This window comes from Hylobates moloch, unplaced genomic scaffold, assembly GCF_009828535.3.
Source record: "Hylobates moloch isolate HMO894 unplaced genomic scaffold, HMol_V3 SCAFFOLD_21, whole genome shotgun sequence".
Classification (NCBI taxonomy): Eukaryota; Metazoa; Chordata; class Mammalia; order Primates; family Hylobatidae; genus Hylobates; species Hylobates moloch.
The window spans coordinates 30,713,795-30,741,720 of NW_026652296.1; the positions used below are offsets into that span (position 1 = coordinate 30,713,795).

Sequence of the window (27,926 nt, forward strand, 5' to 3'; positions counted from 1 at the left end):
GCACACCAACATGGCACATGCATACGCACGTTGTGCACATGTACCCTAGAACTTAAAGTAAAATTAAAAAAAAAAAAAGATTCACCCTTCTTATCCTGCCCCCTTGTCTTGTATGCAATGAATATCAGCGAGCCCAGCCGTTCGGGGCCACTACCAGTCTCCGCATCTTGATGGTAGCAGTCCCCCTGGGCCCAACTGTTTTCTCTTTATCTCTTTGTCTTGTGTCTTTATTTATTACAATCTCTCGTCTCCACAAACGGGGAGAACACCCGCTAAGCCCTGTAGGGCTGGACCCTACAGCTGGTAATAGGATTTGATCTATATTTTGAGACAAAGTCTCTCTGTTGCCCAGGCTGGAGTGCAGTGGCCCAAACTTGGCTCACTGCAATCTCTGCCTCCCCGATTCAAGCGATTTTCCTGCCTCAACCTCCTGAGTAGCTGGGATTACAGGCACCCACCACCACTCCCGGCTAATTTTTGTATTTTTAGTGGAGACGGGGTTTCGCCATGTTGGCCAGGCTCGTCTGGAACTCCCGGCCTCAGGTGATTCGCCCGCCTTGGCCTCCCAAAGTGCTGGGATTACAGGCATGAGCCACCACACCTGGCCATGATCTATATTTTTCAAAGACCCCTCTGGCTTCAGTGTAGAGCAGCGGTCTCCAACCTTTTTGGCACCAGGGACCAGTTTTGTGGAAGACAATTATTCCACGAGCCGGGTGGGCGGGGGGTCATAAGATTCTCGTGAGGAGCGGGCAACCTGGATCTCTCGCATACGCAGTTCACAATAGGTTTCGTGCTCCTTTGAGAATCTAATGCCGCAGCTGATGTGACAGGAGGCGAAGCTCAGGCGGTGAGGCTCGCTCGCCCGCTGTTCACCTCCTGCTGTGCGGCCCTGTTCCCACCCGGGGTTGGGAACCCCTGGTGTAGAGAATGGGCTTTAGGGAGGTGAGTGACAGGAAGGAGACCGCTCAGGAGGTTGGAGCTTTTCCAGGAGAGAGGTGGCTTAGACTAGGGTGGAGTGGGTGGAGATCTTGAGAAGGGATAGATTAAAGTCATATTTGAAGGTGGAGTGATGGGTTGGCATTAAAGTAGACATGAGGGTGGCACCAAGGGTGTCTCCCAGACATCCTCTTGAATGGCTGCGGTGACATCATTTCCTGAGGTCGGAAATTGGGAGCTAAACTTCAATTTGAATCCTGTCTCTACGATTCCCAACCATGTGACCCTAGACAGGTTATTTTTTCTCCAGCCCTTTCCTTATTCAAACAGGAGAAAACCAGTAACTACTTTGTGGGATTGTTTGAAGAGTAAATGAGACAACCCATGACAATGCCCAGCCAGGAGCCTGAACCTTATCGATAACCTTATATTGGACGCCATTGCCGCTCCAAGATTTATTAGTATTTACTATCAAACTCAAGAGAGGAAACCAGCCTCGCATCCTGATGCTCTTGCAGGATTTTTCTCAGGTTCTAGCACTTGGCCTTGACTACTGAGAACTGTGATATTCCAGGCTGGAAAATATTTGCTGTCCCCAAAGGGCAGGTTAATGTGAACAATCTTTTTAATAATAACAATAATAATAATAATAATAGCTAATATTTGTAGAGCACTTATTATTGCTTGGCTCTTTACATGGTTCCTTTTATTTATTTCTTACAATACCCTACGGCGCAAGTACTTTTATTATTTTCACTTTACAGATGAGAAAATCTGAGGTTCAAGGGATTAAAGAATTTCTCCAGTGACCTCCAGCTAGTAAGTGGAAGAGAAGAGACTGGACTGCATCATAGGGATGTTCAGAGATCAGCCAGAAGGATCACCTTTCACAACAGGACTATGGGACCCAGGTTCCGTCCCTGTCATGCCCCTGCTCAAGTATCTCAGGTCCGAGCACCAGGACAAAGCCGGAGACTGCGCGCTAGGACCGGTGCGCCTTGCTCACTGTCTGCCTCTATCCCTCCTGCCCCGTCCACTGTCCCCACCAACGCCCTGCGCCCTCGCCCCTCTCAGTCCCGGTCCTCTCCACTCTAGCGCATTGCCCTACTCTGTCCGTGCCCCCAGCCCCCGCCGCCGCCGCGCCCAGTCCCTCGGTCGCTGCCCCGCCCTGCCCCGCCCCCTGCCGCCAGTCCCTCAGCCGCTGCCCCGCCCCGCCCCTCCATACCGCCCCACGCCCCTCCAAGCCCCTCCACAAATCCCGTACGTCCGTCTCCATCCCCTGCACGCCCCCGCCCCACGCCCACTTCCCCGCCCCATCCCCTATAAGTCCCGCCCACCGCCCACTGCTCCACCCCATCCCCTGCACGCCCCGCCCTCGCCCACTGCCCCGCCCCATCCCCTGTCAGTCCCACCCGTCACCCACTGCCCCGCCTTTTCCACGCCCCGCCCCGCGCCTGCAGCGCATTGCAGACGCCCAGCGGCGCCAAGAACCCGGCGTCCCGGACCCGACAAGCTGACTTGGGGACTCCTCGCAGCCCCTTCTCTGGCTCGCCACACCTCAGACCAGGCTTTGAAAGTAGGGCGCAGCCTGAGAGGCCGGCCGGACCCTGAGGGCTGTAGGCGGGCTGGGAGATAGGGGCTTCCGCCACCCACATTCCCACACGCATCCGGCCCCGGCGCCTCACGCCCAGTTAGCTCGCGGCGCCAAGCCTGGAGGATTCCGCCTGAGGAAGAAAGGTCGTCGCCCTCAGCCCAGGTGGGGCTGGAGGCGCGACCCAGGGTCTCCTTTCCTGCACGCGGAAGAAAATGGGCGCTGTGGCCTCAGTTTCCCTCTGTGAGCACCCGGCCCAGAACTCTGAGGAGTCGTCTGTGGAGGAGCCTTTGGCGTCCCCCTGCCCCTGACGGTGACCGTCAGCTCCTCCCAGCCCGGCACTTTGCTTTCCCCTCCCTCACCCCCCGAAGGGTCTCGCCCCCTCTGGCTCACCCCTCTCTTCCCCACTCCCCTCCCTCCCCACTCGCCTCTCCCAGGGTCCCCGCCCGGTCTCCTTCCGACCCCTTCCTCCATCCCTCCTCTACCTCCCTGCCACCACCGCCGCCCTGCCCTTCCCGGGCCGGTTCCCACGGAGTGACCCCATCCCGTTAGCTTCACTTTGCACGAAGTCAGTTCAATCTGGAGATAGAAATAGCCTCCGGGACGTGGGGCAGGGGGATGGGGTGGGAGTTTGTGTGCATATTTTGTGGGGAGGGGAAAAGGGTTAGGTAATATGTGCTCGGGAAAATCAGTGTCTCAGGAATAGTAAATCGCAGGGTTTGGGTTTTTTGTGGTTTTTTTTTTTTTTTTTTAAGAAGTCCATCACTTAAAAAGTACACTTTATTTTTTTTGAGACGGAGTCTCCCTCTGTCGCCCAGGCTGGCGGCTCACTGCAGCCTCCGTCTCCCGGGTTCAAGCGATTCTCCTGCCTCAGCTTCCCAAGTAGCTGGGATTACAGATGCCTGCCACCGTGCCTGGCTACTTTTTGTGTTTTTAGTGGAGACGGGGTTTCACCATGTTGGCCAGGCTGGTCTCCAATTCCTGGCATCAAAGTGATCCGCCCACCTCAGCCTCCCAAAGTGCTGGGATTACAGGCGTGAGCCATTGCTCCAGGCCAAAAAGTACATTTTAAAAGTACCTCACACCACTGGGAGCCATTTAAAAAGATAAATAGGAATTTATTCAGAGATAGTGAAACACACAGACTAAAAAGGAAAGCAGCGGAACCAACGCGAGGCACAAGCCATATATATTAAAATCTCCAGCTGCCCCGTAGGGAAACATGTTTTGGCGGATTGCATCACCTTTAGTTGGGGGCATAATGATTGAATTCTTGCGGTACAAATGGACACTGATCGAAGTTTACCTGAGTTTTTAATTCTGTCGCCGACTTTGTGTTTGTCTTGGCTCAGTTTTCTCTTTTATTAGTATCTTAAGTAGAAAAGAAGCAAAATGAAGCTTCCATAGTGGCAGTGTAAGATTACTTATATGTAAGCAATAATTTGATTCTTCTCTAGAAGTCAACCAAAGTGCTATAACATCCCTTCTCATCTTTAGCTTAGTAATAGAGCCCTACGGTGTTACCAAGAATAGTACGGTTTGTAAAAATGTGCATTAATTCCTTCTCTTTGTTTTAATTGAAGGTTTTCTTTTATCGCTCTTATTTCAAAACATTTAAATTTGATTCTTGTTTCTTCTCTTGCCTTCCAATTATTTTCTTGTAGTTTCTTGTTTTCTTCATTTTTCCACTTTATGGAGTGGAAACTCCACTCCACTCTTTGGAATCCCATGATTTTAACTTCAAAAATTAAAATATTGTTGAATAAACCAGAGCATCTTGAAGAGGGCAATGAAATTCAACACCTGCATATAAATCAATAATCCAACCCTTTTTAAATTCTTAAGTTTTAGAAAAGAGGTGCCCTGTATTAGCTTTTCTTGGTTTTGTCTACCTTTTCCTACTTTTGTTTCTTTCTTATTTCCATATCTTATATTTTCAGCCTTCCTCCTTTATTTATTTGACCATGTTAGTAAGAAGAGAACTCAAATCCTTTTTTGGATAAAATAAGTGAAATGTAAGAAGAAATCATTAATCAGGATGCATTTAAGCCAGGTGTAGAGGTGTAGTTCACAATTTACTAGAGCTTTGTCGTTAGGTTATAATTTTATATTCTAAATAAGTTTCTCTTATTTACAAGAGAATAACTTGTATTGAATAACTGAATTAGAACATAATCTGAATGTTATTTTGTAGAATTAATAAATTTTTTCTTATAAAATAGCAATAAAAAGTTTTTGTAATAAAATTTTAAATATCTTTTCGTGTTCTCTCTAGTTTGTTAAATACAAGTAAGGAACACAGGCAACATGTTCTACACACATGTGCTTATGAGTAAACGAGGGCCATTGGCCAAAATATGGCTTGCAGCTCACTGGGAGAAGAAACTCACAAAGGCCCATGTATTTGAATGTAATCTAGAGATAACCATTGAAAAAATTCTTTCACCCAAGGTATGTTACTGATTAAAATGATAGCTTGTATTTACCATGAATTTGGAGGAGGAAAGGCATTAAGATACACTTATATCATGAAATACATTTTCAAGGAAGTTTTACTTGTCAAATGCTCTTTCCTTTAATTCCTATAGCATTTACTGTTATAACAAACATATTGGTTTCTGTTGGTAATTAACTTTTTCATATATCTATCACAGATAGATTGGATCCTAAGGGATAAAGGCCATATTATATGCATATTCATATTCCTTTCTTATTCACTAACAAAATACAGTAGACATAGTAGGTACTTAATAAGCATCTCTTAGAAAATAATGAACAAATGCGGAGGATAGAAAGAGGACTGGTTATAAATCCAAAAATATGTGAAAATATGTCATAAACAGTAAAGTACTATGTTCATTATAAAACACTAAAACGGTGATTAGAATCTGCATTACAGCATTTAATATTGTTATAAGTTAAGTATTTTTCAACTTTAGAGAAGAACAAATTGAAAGCCTATGGTGTGTTAGGCACTGGGCTGGACTTTATGCCTATAAGTCTATTTAATCTTTACAACAACCCTATGAGGTTGGCTTCTTTTAGCTTCTGTGAACTGTAGTTAGCATGTTTTGAGTTGGTCAAATTTATATTTAATTATTGCCTTATCATTTAATCATTATATTACTTTGGGCATCCTACTTAAAATATCTGAGTCTCAGTTTTTTCTTCTGTAAATAGAGGTTGTTGTCAAAATTAAATAAATTAGTGTATGAAAAGCTCTTAGGACAATGCCTGGCATAAAATAAGTATATAATAAATTGTAGGGAGGCTGAGGCAGGAGAATTGCTTGAACCCGGGAGGCGGAGGTTGCAGTGAGCCGAGATTGCACCACTGCACTCCAGCCTGGGTGACAGAGCAAGACTCCGTCTCCAAAAAAATAATAATAAAAAAAAGCTGTAGCCATTTTTATTAAACTGAAGTTCAGGAAGGTTAAGTGACAGCCTCAGCAACTGAACCAAGACCTGAACCCAATTCTGACTACAGAGTTTATATTCCTCTCATAATACCAATAATAGTATATCTTCACTTAAATGCCATATTAGATTAACTTCCTTGAATAAGAATAAAAAAATCATTTTGCAAGGTGAGGTAAAAAGTTAAGTGATATACTTAAGAATACAAAATATCTGCTTTTTTAAGAGAACAAATTCTTACGATGTCAGTAACTTTCAAAGAATAGGATTTATGAACCTAATCTTTACTCTTCTAATACTTCAAAAATTATTGAAAGGTGAAAATAGCACTTCGAACTTCAGGACACCTTCTTTTGGGAGTTGTTCGAATCTATAACAGGAAGGCAAAATATCTTTTGGCAGATTGCAGTGAAGCATTTCTTAAAATGAAGATGACATTTCGCCCAGGTATACATATAATATTGATTTGTCTCCTTCTTGGTTCCCTTTTGCATTTTAATTGGGGGTGGGCCCTTTTAATACACTTCAGGCTAGTATGATGAACGTAAAGTTAGTTTTGAATGAATCTAAGTTTCCATGGTTGAGGATAAATTGCATTCATTTCCTTGCTCTTTTTCTATGCCTGCAGGAAAAGGTTATGCTTGCCAAAACTTGTAATGTTCCTGCATATTTATGGAAGACATATACTTAAAGCCACTACAATTGCATAAGAAACTCTGATATTCTGTTTTTAATGGGCCATTTAGTTTGTCATGCCTGTTTTTGCCTTTATAAGATAAATTAGAAATAGTATGATTGACAAAACAGAGATATCAGTAATTGTAATTGTTTTCAGAATTCTCAAGACTCCAAGCAGCTTGCTACTTATGACATATCAAAAATTCCTAAGCATTCCAAAGTGCCAGAGATGTACACATGTCATAAATATAATGCCTTCAAAATTTATATGCCATCTGTTTCACTTTAAAGACATTTTTTATTTTCTACCTTGTATTATGGCTACTTAGGTATGGATCTTGCCTCTATCACTAGTCTTCAAGCTTCTTGAAGGCAAGGTCTTTGTCATAATTATTTTCCGAATCTCTTCTAATATCTGTCTCAGTGCCTTGCACATACCATTTCCTCAATCAACATTTGTTGAATCAGGATTGACAGATTTTTTTTAATCTTCATTTAAAATATTCATATAATCTCTAGGTGGATTTATATTCATATCAAGTATGGTTCATTTGTTCGTTTATTATTTTTTTACATATTCCACAAATATTTACTGATTTCATACTTTGTACCAAACACCATGTTAGGCTCTGGGATATAAAGACAAACAAGATAAATAAGATCCTTTTCAGTCAGGTGAGGAAATCAGATAATTAACGTATTTTTAAAACATTACAGTAATTGTAAATTGTAATTGTGCTATAAAGGAAAATAAACAGAGTGCTACAACAGAAAATAACAGAGAAGTTCACTTTAGTTAAAATAATTGGGAAAAGCCTTTCTGAGAGGATAGAATTTAAGCTCAGACTTGAAAAATGAAAACTACCCAGCCATGTAAAAAGTCCCTGATGGAATAGCATTCTAGGCAGAGGAAACTGCAAGAGCAAAGGTCTTGAGGTGGAAAAATGCTTGACTTTTTCAGGGAACAAAAAGTCTAGTATGGTCAGTATGGTGAATGTCATTAGATGATGCCTCTTAGGTTTTTAGGGTTACAGAGCCTCCAATTAAAAATTTTGATTTTATTAAATGCACTGGAGAAGTCACTAAATCATTTTAAGCTTTAGAGGCATCTAATCTGATTAGTTTTTAAAAATATTCCTCTGTCTGCTTTATAGAGAATGGACTACAGAAGGGTAGGAGTAGATAGAGGAAAACCAGTTAGAATAAGCAGTAGTCCAGTAAAAGAATATAGGGTTAGTTGGGAGTTCTTTGTTTTATATAGCATTGTTGCTTATTGAGTGTGGTTTTTGATTCTTTTCAGGACTGGTTGACCTTCCAAAAGAGAATTTTGAAGCATCTTACAATGCTATCACATTGCCAGAAGAATTTCATGATTTTGACACCCAAAATATGAAGTAAAATATTTTATTTATTTTCCTTCTATTTAATTTTCTTGATATTTGTTTTTGTATTCAGATTTCATTGAGGCAAATGGAATGTAGTTAACAACTGAACAACTACAGATGTAATTGATAAAGACTTATATTTGGTATAAAATCCCAAAGTACAACAATAAAAGTGTGTCATTTTATTTATTGAATATAGTTTGCAATATTGACAGTATATTCATCTATTCATTCAGTAAATATTCACTGGGTGCCTTCCATATGCCGGAAACTGTTCTAGGCACTGAGGAGATAGCAGTGAATTAAACATAGCTGCTGGCCTCATGGATCTTAAATTTTAGTTGGGGTAGCTAATAAATAAACAAATAAATATATGTCAGGAAATGATCACCATTGTGAAGAGAAACAGAAAATAAATAAACAGTAAGACAGGAAAGGCTTTTCTGAAAACGTAAGAACAAATCTGAAGGAGGTAAAGGAACAAATCAGTAATGTGGGGGAAGAATATTCTAGGAAGAGCAAGTAGAAAGGCCCTAACGCAGGACACACTGGACATTTTCAAGGACTAGCAAGGAGGCAAGTGAGACTCTAGTGGAGTAAATGAGGGGCTGAGTGGTAGGAGATGAGGTCAGAGAGGTAGCAGGAGACACAGATGAGGTAGGGCGTGATATACTACAGTGGGACTTTTATTTTACTCAGGGAACACAGGAAGGTTTTGAATAGAGGAGTGATGGAATCTGACTTGATTTCAACATCATCCCTCTGGCTACTTACTCTGAGGGGAAAGGGAGGAATCAGAGAGCCCATGAGAAAGGTATTATAATAAGAAGTCCAGATAAGAGAATGTAGTATCTATGATCAGTTCTCAGTCATCATCTCACCCAGGTGGTAGCAGTCAAGTTACAGATATATCTGGAAAGCGAAGCCAGGAGAATTTGCTGATGAATTGCATATAGCTTTAAGAGAAAATGAAGGATACTATATGATTTTTGGCATGAGAACAGACTTAACACTTAATAAGATTAGTATAATCAGATTTAAAGGGGGCAGAGAGAAGGAGGTAAACTAGGTTTTGTATATAAGTTTTGGGATGACTGTTACACATCTGTTATGGTCTAAATGCATGTGTTCCCCTAAAATTCATATGTTGAAACCTAACCTTCAAGGTGATGGTATTAAGAGGTGGGGCTCTGAAGCCAGAATGAGCTTTTAGGAACAACAACAACAAAAGAGTTGGAAGTGATTAGGTCATAAGAGAGGTGATTAAGTCATAAGAGAAGTGATTAGGTCATAAGGGCTCCACCATCATGAGTGAGATTAGTTCCCTTATAAAAGAGACCTGCAGGAGTTTTCTTGTCCCTTCCACTGTGTGAGGTCACAGCAAAAAGACACCGTCTATGAGGAACAGGCCCTCACCAGACACCAAATCTGCTGGCACCTTGATTTTGGACTTCACATCCTCCAGGACTGTGAGCAATAAATTTCTGTTGTTTATAAGTTACCCAGTCTAAGTTATTTTATTCTAGTGGTCCAAATGGACTAAGACAATATCGAAGGGAGTAGGTAAGTAGTTGACTCTCTGGGTCTGAAATTCAGGAGAGAGGTCTGAAGTGGATGTATAAATTTGCAAGTTGTGAGTGTATAGATGGAACTTCAACCATGGACTCTAAGAGATCCCCAAGGTAGTGAGTATACATTTAAAAAAAATAAAGAAAGAGAGGGATCTGAGGACTGAGTATTTGGTCATTCCCAGTAGTTAGTCTGGGATATTAGGAACAGAAAAGGAGCAGGTAGGAAGAAAATCGAGAAATAGTGATACCTCAGAGGCCAAGAGAAGAATGTATTCCACGAGGAAGGGAGTTGTTTAGTCTGTTTGGGCTGCTATAACAAAATACCATAAACTGGGTGGCTTATTAACAATAGAAATTTAGTTATCATCATTCTGGAGGCTGAGAAATTCCAGATAAACTTGCCAGCAGATTCATTGTCTGGTGATGGCCTGCTTCCTGATTCATAGATGGCAACCTTCTCACCATATTCTCACATGGTAGATTAAGGCAGCTTCCCGGGGCCTCTTTTATAAAGGCACTAATCTCATTCATGGGAATCTGCCTTCATGACCTAATTACCTCCCAAAGCTCCCACCTCTTAATACCATCACATTGGAGATTAGATTTCAAAATATACATTTGAGGTGAGGAAGACACAAACATTTAGGCCATAGCAAAAGTCAACATCTAAGTCAAGTGCTGTTTGTTTGTGCAAGTAAGATAAGGGACTGAAAATTGACCATTGGATTTGGGAGCCTAGAGATTATTTATATACATGTATATATAATAAACTAGTGTTTATAAATAATACTATTGAGAAAATGAAAATTGTTTTAGTTTCTTCACTATATCAATGATATTTTTACAGTATCATTGTTTTCTGTTCTCATGTTTTTCTCAACCTTATATTTCTCCATAGTGCTATTGATGTTTCAGAACACTTTACTCAGAACCAAAGCAGACCAGAAGAAATCACTCTTAGAGAAAATTTTGACAATGATCTACTTTTCCAAGCTGAGAGCTTTGGTAAGAATATTTGAGAACTCAAAATTACAAATTATAATCAATTATATTTGTATTTGTGTATTGAAATAATGCCAGTAGACCTAGTTATAGAATGAATCTTTTGATGTGTAAATGTAATTCCCCATACATTTTTCCTTGCCTTTTTCTAGTATAGATGTCAATGCCAAGACTCAGTCTTAGGATATACTTCTATTTTCAGTGTATAACCATTTACTGAAGACCTACTCTGTATCAGGTGCTATCAATAGACAGGGCAGTACCAAAATTTAAAGAAGCAGTTCCTGCCCTCAAGGAGATTCTGGGTGTGAGAGAGACACATAAATAAACAGTTAAGATGGTCAACATACATACAAGATTTTATATGTATGCTGCATGAAATGCCTTCAAAATATATTTCTTCTGGTATATGATAATATCAATTGTAAAATAATGCCTTTTCAATCAGCCTGGGGGTGAGGAAGAGGAAACGCTACCACACTAAATGTGTATATTGATTGTGAAACAGAAACTGATTTTTAAAATGTTAAACTCTTGTTTGGGCAAGGCGATTGTACTTTATTTTTTAATTTTTTTTTTTGACACAGGGTTTTGTTCTTGTCACTGAGGTTGGAATGCATGATCATGGCTTACTGCAGCCTTGACCTGGGCTCACAATCTTCCCACCTCAGCCTCCTGAGTAGCTGGGACTGCAAGGGCATGCCACCACACTCAGCTAATTTTTAAAAACTTTTTTGTAAAGACAGGGTCTTGCTATGTTGCCAGGCTGGTCTTGAACGTCTAGGCTCAAGCAATCCTCCTGCCTCAGCCTCCCAAAGTGTTGGGTTTACAGGCATGAGCCACTGTGCCTGGCTAGTGTACTTTAAAATGGAAGCAATACGGTGTAATTTAACTATAGAGTATTTGCTCTTTTTTTCTGGCATCTACTACTCCCTGTCTTATATCATGATATTTATACACCTCTTGTCTTGGTCTACAAACTCCATGAGGGTAGAATCTGTGTAATGTTCATATTTGAATTTCCTATAGTGCCCAAAACAATAAGTATAGGAGAAAGATGGCCTATGTCTATCTTGGTCGGGGAGGGAAGTCAATAAAGTAATGCTTGAGCGACATCTCTAACCTCAGCTTCTCATCCTCACTCTGCTTCCGTAACTCTTGCTATATCTGTAGCTGTGTTTCTCAGCCTGTGGTGAAGGACCAGTTTTCTAATGTTTGTCCATTTTCAATCTGTATTATATTTTGCTTTGTAAAGTACAATAAAATGAATTATTAGAAAAATTAAAAATTTAAAAATCAAAATACAAGGCTCAAGTTTTGTTATTAGAGTCAACATATATAAAATTGCTCTGTCCAATTTCTGTAAAACTTTTTGAACATGCACTTTTATTTCTGTATTCTCTTTCTTGTGGACCAGTACCAGTCCACAGATTATACTTTAAGTAGCACTGATCTCTCACTGGGTGTAACCCCAGAGCTAGAATTGTAACACATTGGCAAAGAGGTAATCATATTCCCTACTCCCAAGACACTCTTTACAAATTCCTCTACTATTCTTATTTGGGCTTGAAACTTTAGGATCACTTTTTTTTTTTTTTTTTTAATGGGGTCTTGCTCTGTCACCCAGGCTGGAGTGCAGTGGCATGATCTCGGCTCACTGCAACCTCTGCCTCTCAGGCTCAAGCGATTCTCCTGCCTCAGCCTCTGGAGTAGCTGGGACTACAGGCATGGACCTCTACACTCGGCTAATTTTTGTATTTTTAGTAGAGACGGGGTTTCACCATGTTGGCCAGGCTGGTTTTGAACTCCTGGCCTCAGGTGATCCACCTGCCTCGGCCTCCCAAAGTGCTGGGATTGCAGGCATGACCCACCGTGCCCAGCCAGGATCACTTTTAACTATACTTTCTGTCAGCTTCATACTAGTGCTGGGTTGTTTGTTTGTTTGTTTTTTAATTCTGAAATGTCTCTTAGATCTTTTTTCTATTTCCTTAGCCAGTGATATAGTTCACCAGTACCAAAGACCTGGAGTACTGCAATACCCTCCTACAAATCTTCCTCCAGTCTCTTCCCACATTTTATACACCTTTGTAAGAGCAATTGTCTTCAAATTCCATTTTTGATATATCACATTCCTCTGCTTAAGTGCCTTGGGTCCCTGTGACTTACTGTATCACATACCTATACTCAAGGCCCTCTGCCAATTTATCACCTTCTTTATTTTATCAGCTTTATTTGTTTTACTCTTAATATGGACTTTTTGCTCTAGTCAAGCAAATGTCTTACCACCCAACCTATACAATTTAGTTGTTCACATTTCTGTATCTTCCTTTACAATTTTAGAAAGTGGGAAGAACATGTTCTTAGTAAATGGACAGATTTGGGTTTGAATCTGAACTTTCTCTATTGATTTGCTGTGTGACACTGGGCAGATTGCCTAACCTCTTTGAGCCCTACTGTCCCTATTTGTAAAGTTGGGATATAACTAACAACATCATAGGGTTATTCCCCTTATTCCTTCCTTTAATCTTCTTCACCAATATGTGATTTTTCTCTTCTTTAAAAACTGCTTCAAACCTAATGTCCTCTAAGAAATATTTAAAATTAATCCATCTTATTCTGGATTATAATATAAGATCAAAGGCAATGATTATTTCTTTTTTTTGTATAATCTGATATTCTTGTGATGTTCAGTGCTGAGAATATAGTGTCTTCATAAGTCTTATTCTCTGATTGACCAATGCTGGCTTTTCCTTTGGGGGCTATCAAGCTGTATCTGGATGATGTGAATATATTCTTAGTTTTTGAAAAAGTAATTTAGTCTTTTCTTCTGAGCAATTCTTTAATCCATTGTCATGATAGTTTTTATTTCCACTCTTCCATTCTAGGAGATTTAGGTCTATAGAATAATTTTCAATATGGGTAATACTTCATGATTTTCTTTACTGTCTAACACTAACATGGGTTGTTAGAGGGAGGAGAAGACTAACCCTGGACCCCTGGGGTTTCAAACTCCTGCACCTAGAGATTCAAACCCAAGAGAGGGAAATAACTGATTTCTGGTCAAAAGCTGACTTCTGGTCCCCTGAAACTATCAGTATAGTGTTGTGATTGTCAGGATGCAGGCTCTGGAGTCAGAGAGAGCTGGGTTCAGATCCTGACTCTGTCATTTATTATAGTGTGACTGTGTGCAAGTTACAAAACCTTTCTGTGGGTGTGTTTCCTCATCTGTACAATGAGAATTATAATAGTATCTTCTATTACATAATATAATACATACTATAAACACTCAGTTGTTGTTAGCTGACTGGGTTTGTCTTTTTTTTTTTTTTTACAGACCTCTATCACTACCCCCTAGCATATTCGATATTTACTGAATAAATGTTGTAAGCCCATTCTTTAATATTTTACCTACGTTTCCATTTCCTAAGATGACTGACATGTTCCTTATTTTCCAAACCTCCACTATGCATGAACACTACAAGCAATTGTCCTTGAAATACTATGAAATATACTTGGTCAAGCAGAACTTACTTACCTAAAATAGAATAAATTATTTTCCATAGTACTTTTACCTTAGGAAGTTATTAAACTATATCACAACTATAAACTCTATGTAATATGTTGGCATTTTTTCCATGGTATTTGAAAGGGCGTTAGACTAAAAATCCTGTCTCTACTGACTGAGTGACCTTAGTTGAATAACTCAAGTAAGTCTTTCAGCCATTCTCTTCATCTATAAAATGAGGGTTGGATGACAGGATTATGCTAGATGATATCTGAATTTCCTTCTAATCCTAAAATTCTGTGTTTCTACGAATTAGTATTAATGATATATATTTATTTAGGGGAGGAATCTGAAATTCTCAGAAGACATAGCTTCTTTGATGACAACATATTACTGAATTCCAGTGGCCCTTTAATTGAACATAGTTCTGGAAGCCTCACTGGAGAAAGATCTCTGTTCTATGACAGTGGAGATGGGTTTGGAGATGAAGGAGCTGCAGGAGAAATGATTGGTATGCTATCTGGTCATGTAGAAATAAAATATTTATTTTAATCAAATTACTACAACATATTAGCAGATTTATTATAGCAATCTAAAATTTCAAATATGTTTTTGTGTTATGTAGGTCAATACTTTTTTTAATGCAAGTTTTCAAAGTCTGTGGCATGTTTAAACATTTAGGCTAGGCCTAAGTAAATAGCCGTCTGTTTAAATATATTTTCTATAGTGGTTATGAACTACTGCTTGTTTTTATTTTTACAAATTCCTAATTTTTGGAGGGAAGAGAGTGAGGTTAGTATATTCCTTATAAAATATACTAGACTATGTACTGGAAAACATTGTTTTCTTTAACATACATTGTGGGGCAACTAAAGTATTTTTCCAGAATTTTGTATTATTATTTTATATTCATATTCCTCTGCTTAAGTGCCTTGGGTCCCCATGACTTACTGTATCAAATATCTCTACCTATCCTCAAGGCCTTCTACCAATTTATTGCCTTCTTTATTTTATCAGTTTTATTTGTTTTACTCTTAATATAGACTATTTCACATTATAAAATAGTCATAGAAATCGGGTAGACAAAAACTGAGAAGTCCAAATGCACATATTTTATTTATTATTATCATTATTATTTTTGAGACGGAGCCTTGCTGTGTGGCCCAGGCTGGAGTGCAATGGCGCCATTTTGGCTCACTGCAACCTCCGCCACCTGGGTTCAAGTGATTCTCCTTCCTCAGCCTCCTGAATAGCTAGGATTACAGGTGCCCACCACAACGCCCAGCTAATTTTTTTTTTCTATTTTTAGTAGAGATGGGGTTTCACCATGTTGGTCAGGCTGACCTCAAACTCCTGACCTCAGGTGATCCACCTGCCTCAGCTTCCCAACATGCTGGGATTACGGGAGTGAGCCACTGCGCCCAGCCGAAATGCACATGTTTTAAAGATTGTTTATTGACTGTTCCTATCAAATCTTTTTTAAAATTCTCTAGTTCACGTTAAAAATCTGGTTATTCCTTTACAATGAAATGCATAAAGTAACATTAATAAATGTTTAGTGAACAAATGACAGATTCCAGTCTGTATGAAAAAGTATTCATTGTGTTTTTCAAGACAATCTATTGCAAGATGATCAGAATATCCTGTTAGAAGACATACATTTGAACAGAGAAATTTCCCTGCCTCCTGAGCCTCCCAATAGTTTAGCAGGTAGGTTGAAATTTTCCTTTATTAGAAAGTAATGGGTACTAATGTTTAAATTAAGCCTCAGAACTTCTGAATTTAAGTAGCAATATAGTATAGTGAAAGATAAAGAACAATGTCCTTCAGACTCTGTTAGTCTGACTGTAGACAATATAAAATAGGAAATTGGATTCTGGTAAAGGTACATTGAAGGTTATTTAGCCAGGATTGGGTTTAGCATGAGAGAATTCTGCCAAAATATTGTGCTTTTTGAATTATTAAAATAGTATATGGTAAATGGTAAGAAAATTTATTAACTAGTATGGTTTGATAATCTGTATACAATTTGAGAGAAATTACAAATTGAGGATATTTTCCCTACTTGAAATTCGTATGGAAGTACCTCAGATGATTTGAGGTATTTTAGTCTGATTTTTCTTAAGAATTAAAAGTACGATTAGCCCCATTTTTTATTTGCCACAATTTTTGAGGTTATATTTGCTTTCTAAAAACAATACTAGAAACTGAAAATACAGAGAGCTAAGTAATAAAATTTTACTTATGGTTTTTTATGGATCAACTGATAAGTGATTTAACAGAATACAATTTTTTTTAGCAGACATATAGTCAAATTTTTATCAGTCATTTACTGTAGTTGCCGCCACTGTTTTCACATCTGCTGTGACTTTAGCCCACCCTTAGATGTCTCATGTGCAAAAGGGGATGATGATACTTGACTCACTCGAATATTACGGGTCCCAGACCATATAATCTGTAAGCCTCTTCAACTCTATTAAATAAATGGTTCTAAGAATTCACATGTTCCAGTTAGTAATATAAATCTTCAGTTAGTTTATCTTTATCTTTAATTCTCGTACAGTCCTCTAGCCTGCATCCTAACTGGTTTTTTTACAATTACTTTTATGTGAATGTTGATTAGTTGAACCAGATAACTCAGAGTGTATATGTGTACCTGAAAATGGAAAAATGAATGAAACAACATTATTATCAACTGAAGAGGATGGTACCCTTGATCCAATTGATATTTCAGGTCAGAGGCATTTATAGTTTTGTATTAATTTTTAATACACTGTTAACTTATTTACTTTGAGATGTTTGAATAATCACTGAAATATTATAGGAGGTAGTCAATCTAGTAATAGCACTTGTAACACAGTAGAGGAGAAGACCACGAAGGAAATTTTAGATGATCCTTTTGAGGTACGAAGCGGGACTCAACTCCAGAATTGGGGGTTGGACACCGGACCAGATGAGGACTAGTTACAAGGTGGGTGGGGGGAGCTTTAAATCAGACCCACCCACCAGTGTGCCATGTCAATTTACTGCTGCCATGGGAACACCGGGAATTCACCCTTTTCCATGGCGATGACTCAATGATTACTACTCCTTCCCTGCATAAACCAGCCCCGTTAATCTGCATGCAATTAAAAGTGGGTATAAATATGACTGCAAAACTGCCCTGAGCTGCTAGTCTGGGCCTACTGAGTAGCCCTGCTCTGTAGCAGCAGTTACGGTGCTAGAGCTGTAACACCACCAGAGGTGTAACACTGCCTATTCAATAAAGCTGTTTTCTTCTACCTCTGACTTGCCCTTGAATTCTTTTCCTGGACAAAGCCAAGAACCCAGATGGGCTAAGCTCCACTCTGGGGCTCATTTGTCCTGTATCTCTGTATCACTTGCATTACATTCAGTCCTGTTCAAGCTGTATATCCAGTTTGGGAAACTGAAAAATTTTAAACTAAGTTCAATTTCGGAAGGTATTGAGCCATTACTCTGTGGTGGGCACGGGAATAAAGAAGACACACACTTTTTACTTTTAAGAGGCTTAGAAAACAATCTAGTCAGGAAGATAAATAGTCATGCAAGTGATATAATATAAGGCAGAATAAAAGGATCAGAAGAGAGGCACAATGCCTTCTAGCATTTAACTTCAAGCATCATGTTTTTAGGGATAAGTAGTAAGTATGAATCTAATATAACTAATGTAACTAATAGTCTAATATAACTAGGTCATTTAGAAACATCCTAGTTGTAGGTAGTATAATTGATATGAATTTCAGTTTATAAACTCAGACATGCAAACAGTAAGGCATTTATTTTATTTTTTTTAACTGAATTCACCACTGAGCCTCTATCTCACTAGGCTGGCAGGAAATTCAATCTGTGTAGCTTCCCTGTGTTATTTCCACCACGTAGTTCCAAAGTTTGGGGGAGGGGTGTGGAAGGTAGAAGGGAACCTCTGGTTATCAGCCATACCAATTTGTGGTTCCCAGTGCTCCAGCTTACACAGCCTTGGGGATCATCACATAGCCAACCTCTCCAGTATCTTGTCTTGTTCCTGGGATTTTACTGAGGCACATCAGCCAGCAAGCAGGGTCCTGTACATTTTGGCTCCATTTGATCTTGGATCTTTATCAATCCTGAGAAATCTAACCCTCTCTCCCCTTTTACAGCTTTACTAAAGAAAAGCTTGACTTCTGCTTTCTGCTTGGTAAAATTCCCTGATGGAGTGAAATCCTATGGACCTAGTTACCTGCTTGGAATGTCTATGAATTTCAGTGGGAGAGGGAAAAATACACTGGACAAATACAAATGAGTGCTGTAGAAAGTTATTCTATTACATAAGCATTTTAAGGAACCTCCAAATTGGTTGACTTCCCTCTTCCCCACATTTCCTCAGTTGCTCACTTAACAGGTAGATCCCTTTCTAAGCACTTCCAAGCAACACCTTACAAAATGTATCAGCTATTGGTTGCTCAGCATAATTTTCAGAGGGGAGAAGGGATTTCCTTTCCAATGCAACACTGTAGGTTGTACTGTGGTAGAAATTTCTTTTCTTCTTTGGAGATAGGGTCTTGCTCTGTTGCCCAGTCTGGAGTGTAGTGATGTGGTCTTGGCTCACTTCAACCTCTGCCACTCAGGCTCAAGGGATCCACCCATCTCAGCCTCCTGAGTAGCTGGGTCTACAGGTGCATGCTACCATGTGTGGCTAATTTTTGTATTTTTTGTAGAGATGGCCGTTTAGCCATGTTGCTCAGGCTGGTCTTGAACTCCTGGGCCCAAGCAATCCGCCCACCTCAGCCTCTTGAAGTGCTAGGATTACAGGCATGAGCCACTGTGGCTGGCTTAGAAATTTCTTAACTATTTAGTGCCTACGATATGATTTTAGAAAGCCGTATAACCAATCACATTTGTGCCTATTTCTTATATTTAGACATTGCTGAGAAAAGGAAAGGCAAAAAGAGGAGATTGCTCATAGATCCTGTCAAGGAGCTCAGTAGCAAAGTTATACATAAACAGCTTACTTCCTTTGTGGACACACTCATGGTTTTGGAACTTGCACCTCCTACACGAAGACTGATGATGTGGAAGAAGAGGGGAGGAGTGGATACACTTCTGTCAACTGCTGCCCAGGATTTGATTCATGCTGAACTGAAAATGGTAACAGTTTCTATCCTTCTACATGTGAGCAATGTCTGGTTATAAATAAATAATAAATAAATAAACATATTTACATACATATATAACAGAATTTAAACTTGCGAAGAAGTACTTCCTCATTTTAAATTGATTTTCTGGATTGTGTGTATGAATTATAGTTTTTCCTTTTTAGATATGTGCTTGTGTTTTCTTGAATTGCTTTGCTGGTACAAAAACAAAAAAAAACAAAAATGTGTATTTTTACAGTTGTTTACAAAATGCTTTCTGTCCTCTGGCTTTAAACTTGGAAGAAAAATGATACAGAAGGAGTCAGTAAGGGAAGAAGTGGGAAACCAAAATATAGTAGGTGAGACTTCTTAATTCTGTTGATGTTGAGGGGAATGTTGTGGAAACAAAAATTTGATGTTTTAAATTTCAAAATGAAGATGGGATCCAATTCCATATTCTCAAATATAAATGCTAACTCTGGAAGAGTAGTTGAACTTAAATGAAATTACTACTTCAGTATTGCATTTTTCTGCATTTTGGATTAATTTTTGTCCCAGAGATTTTGTTAAAAAGATGAAGTGTATATACTATGTAAACCATTCTTATTATCCTCTTTCTATCTCCTTCACTCCCAACGGCAGTACTCAAAAATCGTCAAAAAAGAAAATCTTTATATCTAGCAAGATAATGTTTCAATGTAAAACAGCTAACATGAAAAGTCATGTAAGGATAAGAACAGCACTTAATACAGTTAACCTGAGATGGATATTTCTGTCTACCCAAAAGGCACATGGAGTATTAATAATTACTGATTATTATCATGATAATTATAAAGTAATAATAAAACCAATTGATGTGATGAGTGAGCTTCCACTTCCTGATCACCCTTCCTGACAGCATTAAAACCTACTGAATAATATACCACAATGGGCTTGAACTGTCCATGTTGTCTTGTGAGTGAATGTGTGAGAGCGTGTGTAGAGGAGATGGTTGGCAGAGAATGGGGAGTGGAGGTGATAGAGACAGAGGACAGGAAAGGGAAGATACATATGTGAGACTTGGGAGCAATAAGAAAGTTTGTGTATCCTTTGCTTAAATTGTTGGATCCCAACATGTCTGTCAGAAGTTTTCTTTTGTTACAACCATATCACAATTCAAATTTGAAAGATATTTTGGTAAAATTGTCTTTATTTCCTTGATAATTCAGAGACATCCATGATGCAAGAGCCAAATTCCCAGCAAGAGTTAAGTAAACCCCAAACTTGGAAGGATGTGATTGGTGGATCTCAGCATAGCTCTCATGAGGATACCAATAAAAATATTAACTCTGAGGTAAGTTATCCAGAGAGAATCGTAAAAATATTTTATTTTCTACAGATATAGTAAAGGAATGTTGGGACTCTGGTATATTTTCTTACATTAGTTTATATTTCATTTTAAATTGTTTTGCAATTTGTTTAGTAAGTAGCAGGGTAAAACATGATTTTCTTCAGCAGAATTTTTCTAGAAGTTTAGGATGTAAATCACAAGATAAGGTGGTTTCATACTGAACTAGTATTTTGCATGATAAGTTAAATCAATGATTGTCTATATGTAAACCTGGTTACATGCTGAGAATCCTACTAGGCCTCATATTCTTTGTGTCATGGAATGTTTTAGAACTGCAGCCAGTATGCCTAAGTTTTCCTTTTCATCATAAATTCACCTGCATATCTCTAAGAATAATATATTTTAGACCCACCAATTCCTTGGCCTTGAATCTGAAAGACTATCTAAAAATCTATGACCAAAACAAAATTTTTAAAACTTTTTAAGATATAATTTTTTATTTGAAAAATATTACTATTTGAAAACATAATTGGAGATAATGTGCTTTGAAATATTTTCTCAATTGTTATTTTATTGGTTGTACAAATATAAATATTATAGCCACACCAGTTAAAAATAAACCAGTGTTTTTCTGGTCCGTTCCATTATAACTGTATTTTGATAACCACTCAGGGAATTCAAAGTCAACCCATGTTGAAACTGAATGCCCTTGGAAGGAAAGACAATTTCACAGTGCATTCAAACAGAATGTATTTTACTAAATATTTGATAATATACTGGATATTGAGATACTGGGTTGCTAGTACTACTTTCTCCCTCACTTGGGCTCAGGCATTTCTTAAAGTGTACCTACCAAAAATTATGATTAGGCAAACCTGTTTAGTTTATGATTTTTTGGAAGGAAAATATAACTGCAGTTATCACAGATATAACAAGATAGATTGTGCCATGGGCTTGAAGTAGAGAGGAGAGATTGATGTACCAGTTCTTTTGAACCTTTACTCCTTTACCTTATGCTTATGCTTTAACCTTCAATTCTACTCTTATTCTGCTTCCAAAAATGGTTAACAAATATGAAATATAGTCAAGCATGGAAGCACAAGAACAATAAGGGACAAGAAAATATTGATTCTGATGAATCATTTTCAAATCTTCATAAAACAGAATTTTTATATACCATACCTGCAAAATTGAGAGTATCAAAAATGTAGAATATTCATAGAAATTGAAAGAGAAAAACAAGGCTTCACAAATATGTATATTAAAGAATAAAATGTAACTCCTTATGTTTACTAAAACTTTTTAAAGCTGAGTGAAAAAGCAAGTAAACTATCTTAGAGGAGGCCCTTAATCAAGATTGAGGAAGACAGCTGGGGAATGAAGTTTGGAGACAGGTTGAAGATGAAAAGGGGTTGATAGCTTCTATAGCAATGAGAAGGGAAGGAGAGGATAGGGACTAGGAAATATCTGTCTCTTTTTCTTTCTTCCTTTATGTCTTCACTCCCCTTTCAGCAGACAGGTTCTTCTTCCCTTTTGCCCGTGACAGCTCCAGCAGTGGTGGCAGGAATCCTGTCGTGGTCCTCGGTAGGGATATTAATATCCCTTTCCTCACTCTCACTCCCTCTCTGCTTGCCTATTGCAGATCTCTTTCCTCTGCCACCTGGTATTGGCATGAGAATAGAGGTAGGGGAGTGGGGCTAGATAAAGTGCTTCAAAGCAAAGTGGTCTCAATAGCACAGCAGTAGAGACTTTTAATGTGAGGTCTGCAGTAGAGAGGGAAATAGAAAGGAAAAGGATAGGAAGCAAGGAGGGAAGGGGCATGCAAGTTCTTCCTTTACGGGAGGCATATGGAAAACAGTAACATTTAAGTCAAAGACTGCCTATCCGGGATATTTCAGAGATAATATTTTGAGAATATGGGTAGTATTTTAAATTAGTTTGAGAAATGAGCATTCATGTGATTAAAGCATTTAATAAAATTAGATTGTTCCTGTATAACCACTGGCAGATTTACCTAACTTTCCCTAATTTGCTTCAGCAGGATATTGTTGAAATGGTGTCTTTAGCTGCTGAGGAATCACCTTTAACGAATGACTTATTTGTACAAGAAATCGAATATAGTCCAGTTAAATTGGTAAATATATGTATAGTCTTGGGGATGTTCTTAAAAACTTTATTCCTAAATATTTAACACCTTATTTATCTAAAACTTGGCTTTTATAGCTGTTACCTTCTAAATTTGTAATTTAAACTTGTGATTACAACAGAGATGTTTGTGAATAGTTTGATAATATTCTGAATTGCTCTGATTTTTTGTCTTTCTTTAATTTCTTTTGAAACTTCAAATACTTTTAAGGGAAAGTGTGAGATTTTTGTGCTTATCAAAAGTAGTGACAGGATTTTAAATGTTGAGAATCACTGTTTTAAATTATTGATATAACATCTCTAAAGAAACAGAACTATATTGAGTATGGCCTAGGGCATTTGAAATTTTATCTTATTTACAAAAAAATTGTGGGCAATTTTTCCTTTAACATTATGTGGCACAAGGCTTGTATCTATACAAGGCTTCTGGAAATCTGAAACAAAATAATCTGGTAGTCAGAGGGCCACATGTCAATAGCAAAGACAGAAGTAAAGTCTGATTTACCCGACTCCCTGCTTATTAACTGTCTTATTTCTCTGGTATTGTCCCAGAGTACTGAAAACATTTTTAAGATTGTAAGGAATTTTAGTAAAAGTTTTTTAGTAAATAATATAAAAACACCTAGTAAGCCTGATGTTAATTTGTTTCTATAAAATTATCTACATAATGAGTTCCAAGACTCTTTGATTGTTTTTCATACAAGGAAAAGAGACCGAATTCTCTAGATAATCTAGGACAGAATAAATTACCTGAACTTTTTACCTGAAGTATCCAAACAGCTGAGCCAGAAGTGGGTTAGTTCATTTTTGCTATTCGCTTTGCTTCTATAGATGCAGGTTATTTTCATACATGGTCAAGCAAACCACAACACAGCACAAGTTCAGCTGTTTTAATAATCCACTGGGCTTTTTACACAATAGATTCAGCTGTAGGGTGTCCAGATAGATCAAGTGGACAGGCTTTAGCGGAATGCACAGACTATTTCTTCTGAGCCTTTCTCTGGTTAGTTTAGTTGTGCATTATAGATGAAGCTAGAGTCTCATGGATCTTTAACAAAGAGGTTTTTACATTTCAAAAACTGCATTTGTTTATTTAACAATAAAATAAACATTAATAAGTGGGTGCCCTCATTTATCCAAGGACAGACTAGAAAAGAATAATCATAAATTGTAGCTGAAGGGATTTGGAAAACTCTCCAGAATAAAGTGACCGTATTTTCAAATCAGTCTCTTTGGGATATAAGAAAGCATACAGCATAGGCAGGCCCAGGAAGCTGGTATAGTTGGTGGAAATGAGGACTCAGTAGTTCCCAGGCTTAGTCAAAGAGTCCCTTTAGCCTCACATGATTTAAAATGTCATGCAGAATATTGTGGTGCTTTCTGTAATTGTCTTGGAGTCTATGAAATTGAAAGCACTTTAAGCAAGTGTCTGGGCTCCTCTACATGAAGGCTAGACAAACAGTGGACATGTGATGAGAGTGACACAGATGCTGTTGGGCTGCATAGTCAGAATTAGCTTAGGAAAAATTATAAAGTAGGCCAGATTTGTGCCACTTCCCTTCCCCCAACCCTTTGTAAGCCTACTCTTTTATCAGATTCATGAACACCTTTCGTATGTCCAGTTTCTGTTCTCACATCATAAGGTGTTAGTTTGTAAGGGATTAGAATACCATTTTTAAATATTGAGGTATTTCTGAAAGTGGTTAAGCCTTAAATACCAAAAAAAAAAAAAAAAAAAGAATCTATTTAGATAACATGACAGACATGTCCAAGGCATCTCGAAATCTGAAAGATTTCTAACCCAATTGTACACAAACTACTAGAGAGCAGTTATGTTTAGAGCTTCCATTACCAGATAAGTTCAGATAAAGGCCTTTACAATGCAGAAATAGCTGTATGTTTACTACTGTCAACTGAGTTCAGATTGACCAGAACTAGGATAACCCTAGGCAAAAGTTGTTGTCTTTGCTAATTTTACTTTTCAAAGTAACCGTAAGGCCCTGGACACATTACCAAATAAAAATGGCAGAATCTCCTATTTTGGAGCCTCTTATCAGAAGACACCCTGGAGAGTACAGGTGTAATTGTGCAAAGGTGGTTTATATTTGTATGTTAGCCTTATTCTTTCTATAAATAATAAAGACTATAAGCTCTTTATTTGGCAGGACCCATTGTAATAATTGTGTTTCTTGTAGAAGTTAACACTATGATGGGCAAGTAGTCAGCATTCAGTAAAATTTGCTTAAGTTAAATATTTTATTTATCATTCAAACAGGAGTCATTGAGGAATGAAGAAAATATTGAGACAGAGAGATGGAATCGAAGAATACTTCAGATGTTAAATCGTTTACGGGTGAGATGCTAGGGTTTGTCAACCCTATTTTTATTTTAAAAAATAAGTAAATACTGACTTCAAGCTTCTATATATTAATGAAAATGCAATAATTTTCCTTATATTTTTGAGGCCAAATCCCACTAGAGTGCAATGATTTTCAGTAGTATACCCAGGGCTAAATGTAGAAGTTTGAGTTTGGTGCTTACATATTCTAATCAACTTCTTACCCACACTCATACCCTTAGATATCTATTCTGTGTCCCACCCTTGTTTTTAGCAGGATACCAACTAATTCTCAATATGAAACTTAGTTTATAGCAGTTCAAGAGTGACAACTCAGGTAATTTTTGAATTTAATTTATATTTTATCAAAATAATACATGTATATTATTTTAAAAGTTCAATAGTGCCATGCAATAAGGCTGAAAGGACAGAAAGGCCTTTGTCCTACCTCTCCCTTATCCCTAAGTCCTGCTCACCAGAAGCAACTACATTAAGCTGTTTCTTTTAGTATTTATATCTATATTCTTAATAAACATCCTTTTAGTGCTCTTTCTTGGTATTTCAGCTTTAAACTTTATCTACTGAATTCTTTTGACAGAAAACAAAAGTTTAACTTAGTTACCTTCCCCTCCCTGGTATACTTTTAGCATAGTGTTATGTGTTATATAGTGTTATGTGTACAGTGTTATATTTGTAATAGCTATGATGCAGGTTTGATTGTGACAGGGAGCCAAAATATTAGTGGCTTAAAAAAGATAGAAGTTTATTTATCTCTCAGGTAAAGGTTCAATCTGGTATGGCAGCTATGCTGACAAAGTTGTCAGGGACCCGGGTTTCCTTTGTCTTTTCAAGATCTAAAATGGCTAACTACCCACCAGGTCTGTACCCTAATCAGTAGCATAGCAAAGTTTCCTTTAAGAGTACAACCCAGAAATTGTATCACTTTTTACACTTCATTGACCAGCACTTAGTCACATTGCGGCATCTAGCTGGGAAATGTAGTCTTTATTTGGTAAGCTTAGTCCCAACTAATTATTCTGTTACTATAGAAGAAGAGAATGGAAATTAAAGGACAACTAGCAGCTGCTGCCATAAATACTATATAAAAATTAGTTTACGTTGAAGCTTCATAGCATAATTACATTTCTTGTCAACTTTATGGTTGTTTTGTCATTAGGCTTTCTTCAAGTTAATCATTACCTCATTTTTTTTCTTTTTTTTATTATTATACTTTAAGTTCTAGGGTACGTGTGTACAACGTGCAGTTTTGTTACATATGTATACATGCGCCATGTTGGTGTGCTGCAGCCATTAACTCATCATTTACACTAGGTATATCTCCTAGTGCTATCCTTCCCCCCTCCCCCCACCCCATGACAGGCCCCGGTGTGTGTTGTTCCCCTTCTTGTGCCCAAGTGTTGTCATTGTTCAATTCCCACCTATGAGTGAGAACATGCGGTGTTTGGTTTTTTGTCCTTGCCATAGGTTGCTGAGAATGATGGTTTCCAGCTTCGTCCATGTCCCTACAAAGGACATGAACTCATCCTTTTTATGGCTGCATAGTATTCCATGGTGTATATGTGCCACATTTTCTTTTTTTTTTCTTTTTTTCTTTTTTATTATACTATAAGTTTTAGGGTGCATGTGCACAATGTGCAGGTTTGTTACATATGTATACATGTGTCATGTTGGCGTGTTGCACCCATTAACTCATCATTTACATTAGGTATAGCTCCTAATGCTATCCCTCCCCCTGTATCCAAGTGTTCTCATTGTTCAGTTCCCACCTGTGAGTGAGAACATGCGATGTTTGGTTTTTTGTCCTTGTGATAGTTCGCTGAGAATGATGGTTTCCAGCTTCATCCATGTCCCTACAAAGGACAGGAATCATCCTTTTTTATGGCTGCATAGTATTCCATGGTGTATATGTGCCACATTTTCTTAATCCAGTCTATCATTGATGGACATTTGGGTTGGTTCTAAGTCTTTGCTATTGTGAATAGTGCCACAATAAACATATCTGTGCATGTGTCTTTAAGCAGCATGATTTATAATCCTTTACTTCATTTTTTTCATTTGCTCAGTGTCTATAAACCCATTTTAATTATTTTTCCAAACTCAGACAATATGACCAAACTCTGACAAAAATACCATTTTTATGGTTTTATAATATTTTATAATATCTCTTATCAAATGATCCATCAGTTCCATTTTTTTTTCCTTAAAGGTATCTCTCTAGGAGCTCACCATCCTCTTATTCTGATCCAAACCAGCAGCTCTTTAGGTCTGCTCCATAGTTTTTGTCTTGGGATATTGCTTTGTCATAAACGTGGGAATTTGTCTATTTCCTGTATGTATTATTTCCTCTGTGGTTTTGGGTGCTTTGATCTTCCTTTATCTTAAATGTTTTTGGTGGTTAATATCCTTTCATAATTCCTGAGATAAAGAGTTCACGAGAGATAGAGACCCTCCATACCAACCTGAGCATTTCTTTTACCTTTAACGTGATTGATTGTCTCTAAACTTAAGTTGAAAATATATTTCTCTCAGATGTTGAAGGCTTTGTAACATTGGCAAGATTCTTGTGATGTTATTGAAAGGTCAGATATTGCCTTAGTTGGTGGTCCTTTGTAAGTAACCTTTATTTTCTCTCTGGAAGCTTTTGATCTATTATTATTATTATTATTATTATTATTATTATCCCTGACACTCTGGAATTTCATAATGTGCTTTGGGTTTTTTTTTCTTTCACTTATTGTCTTTACCATGTAGTGTGTTCTTTTATACAGAAATTTCATGTTCCTGAGTTTTAGAAAATTTTTAAAAATTTCTTGGACTTTCTCCTTATTATTGTTATTTTTTAAAGTTTTTCATAGAGTCAAGGTCCCACTGTG

The 27,926-nt window shown here is 38.1% G+C and overlaps 1 protein-coding gene across 7 annotated transcripts in view; it reads left to right on the forward strand.

The window, feature by feature from the left end:
• The first annotated feature begins 911 nt into the window (after nt 1-911).
• Nucleotides 912-27,926, forward strand: part of RAD21L1 (RAD21 cohesin complex component like 1) — a 31,701-nt gene continuing 4,686 nt past the window's right edge. Inside the window, exons 1-14 of one of the 7 annotated variants that reach the window (XM_058432998.1) lie at nt 912-945; nt 1,704-1,758; nt 4,806-4,981; nt 6,264-6,393; nt 7,925-8,018; nt 10,479-10,585; nt 14,428-14,598; nt 15,702-15,797; nt 16,711-16,821; nt 19,006-19,232; nt 19,479-19,578; nt 20,428-20,552; nt 22,588-22,683; nt 24,970-25,047. In XM_058432998.1, the coding sequence (XP_058288981.1) occupies nt 4,838-4,981; nt 6,264-6,393; nt 7,925-8,018; nt 10,479-10,585; nt 14,428-14,598; nt 15,702-15,797; nt 16,711-16,821; nt 19,006-19,232; nt 19,479-19,578; nt 20,428-20,552; nt 22,588-22,683; nt 24,970-25,047 (1,479 nt within the window). In that variant the 5' untranslated portion in view covers nt 912-945; nt 1,704-1,758; nt 4,806-4,837. Of the gene's footprint in view, nt 946-1,703; nt 1,759-2,405; nt 2,516-2,657; nt 2,696-4,805; nt 4,982-6,263; nt 6,394-7,924; nt 8,019-9,471; nt 9,479-10,478; nt 10,586-14,427; nt 14,599-15,701; nt 15,798-16,710; nt 16,822-19,005; nt 19,233-19,478; nt 19,579-20,427; nt 20,553-22,587; nt 22,684-24,969; nt 25,048-27,926 lie in introns of those variants that run through there. The other 6 variants (XM_058433001.1, XM_058433002.1, XM_058432999.1 and 3 more) reach the window with 6 other exon arrangements.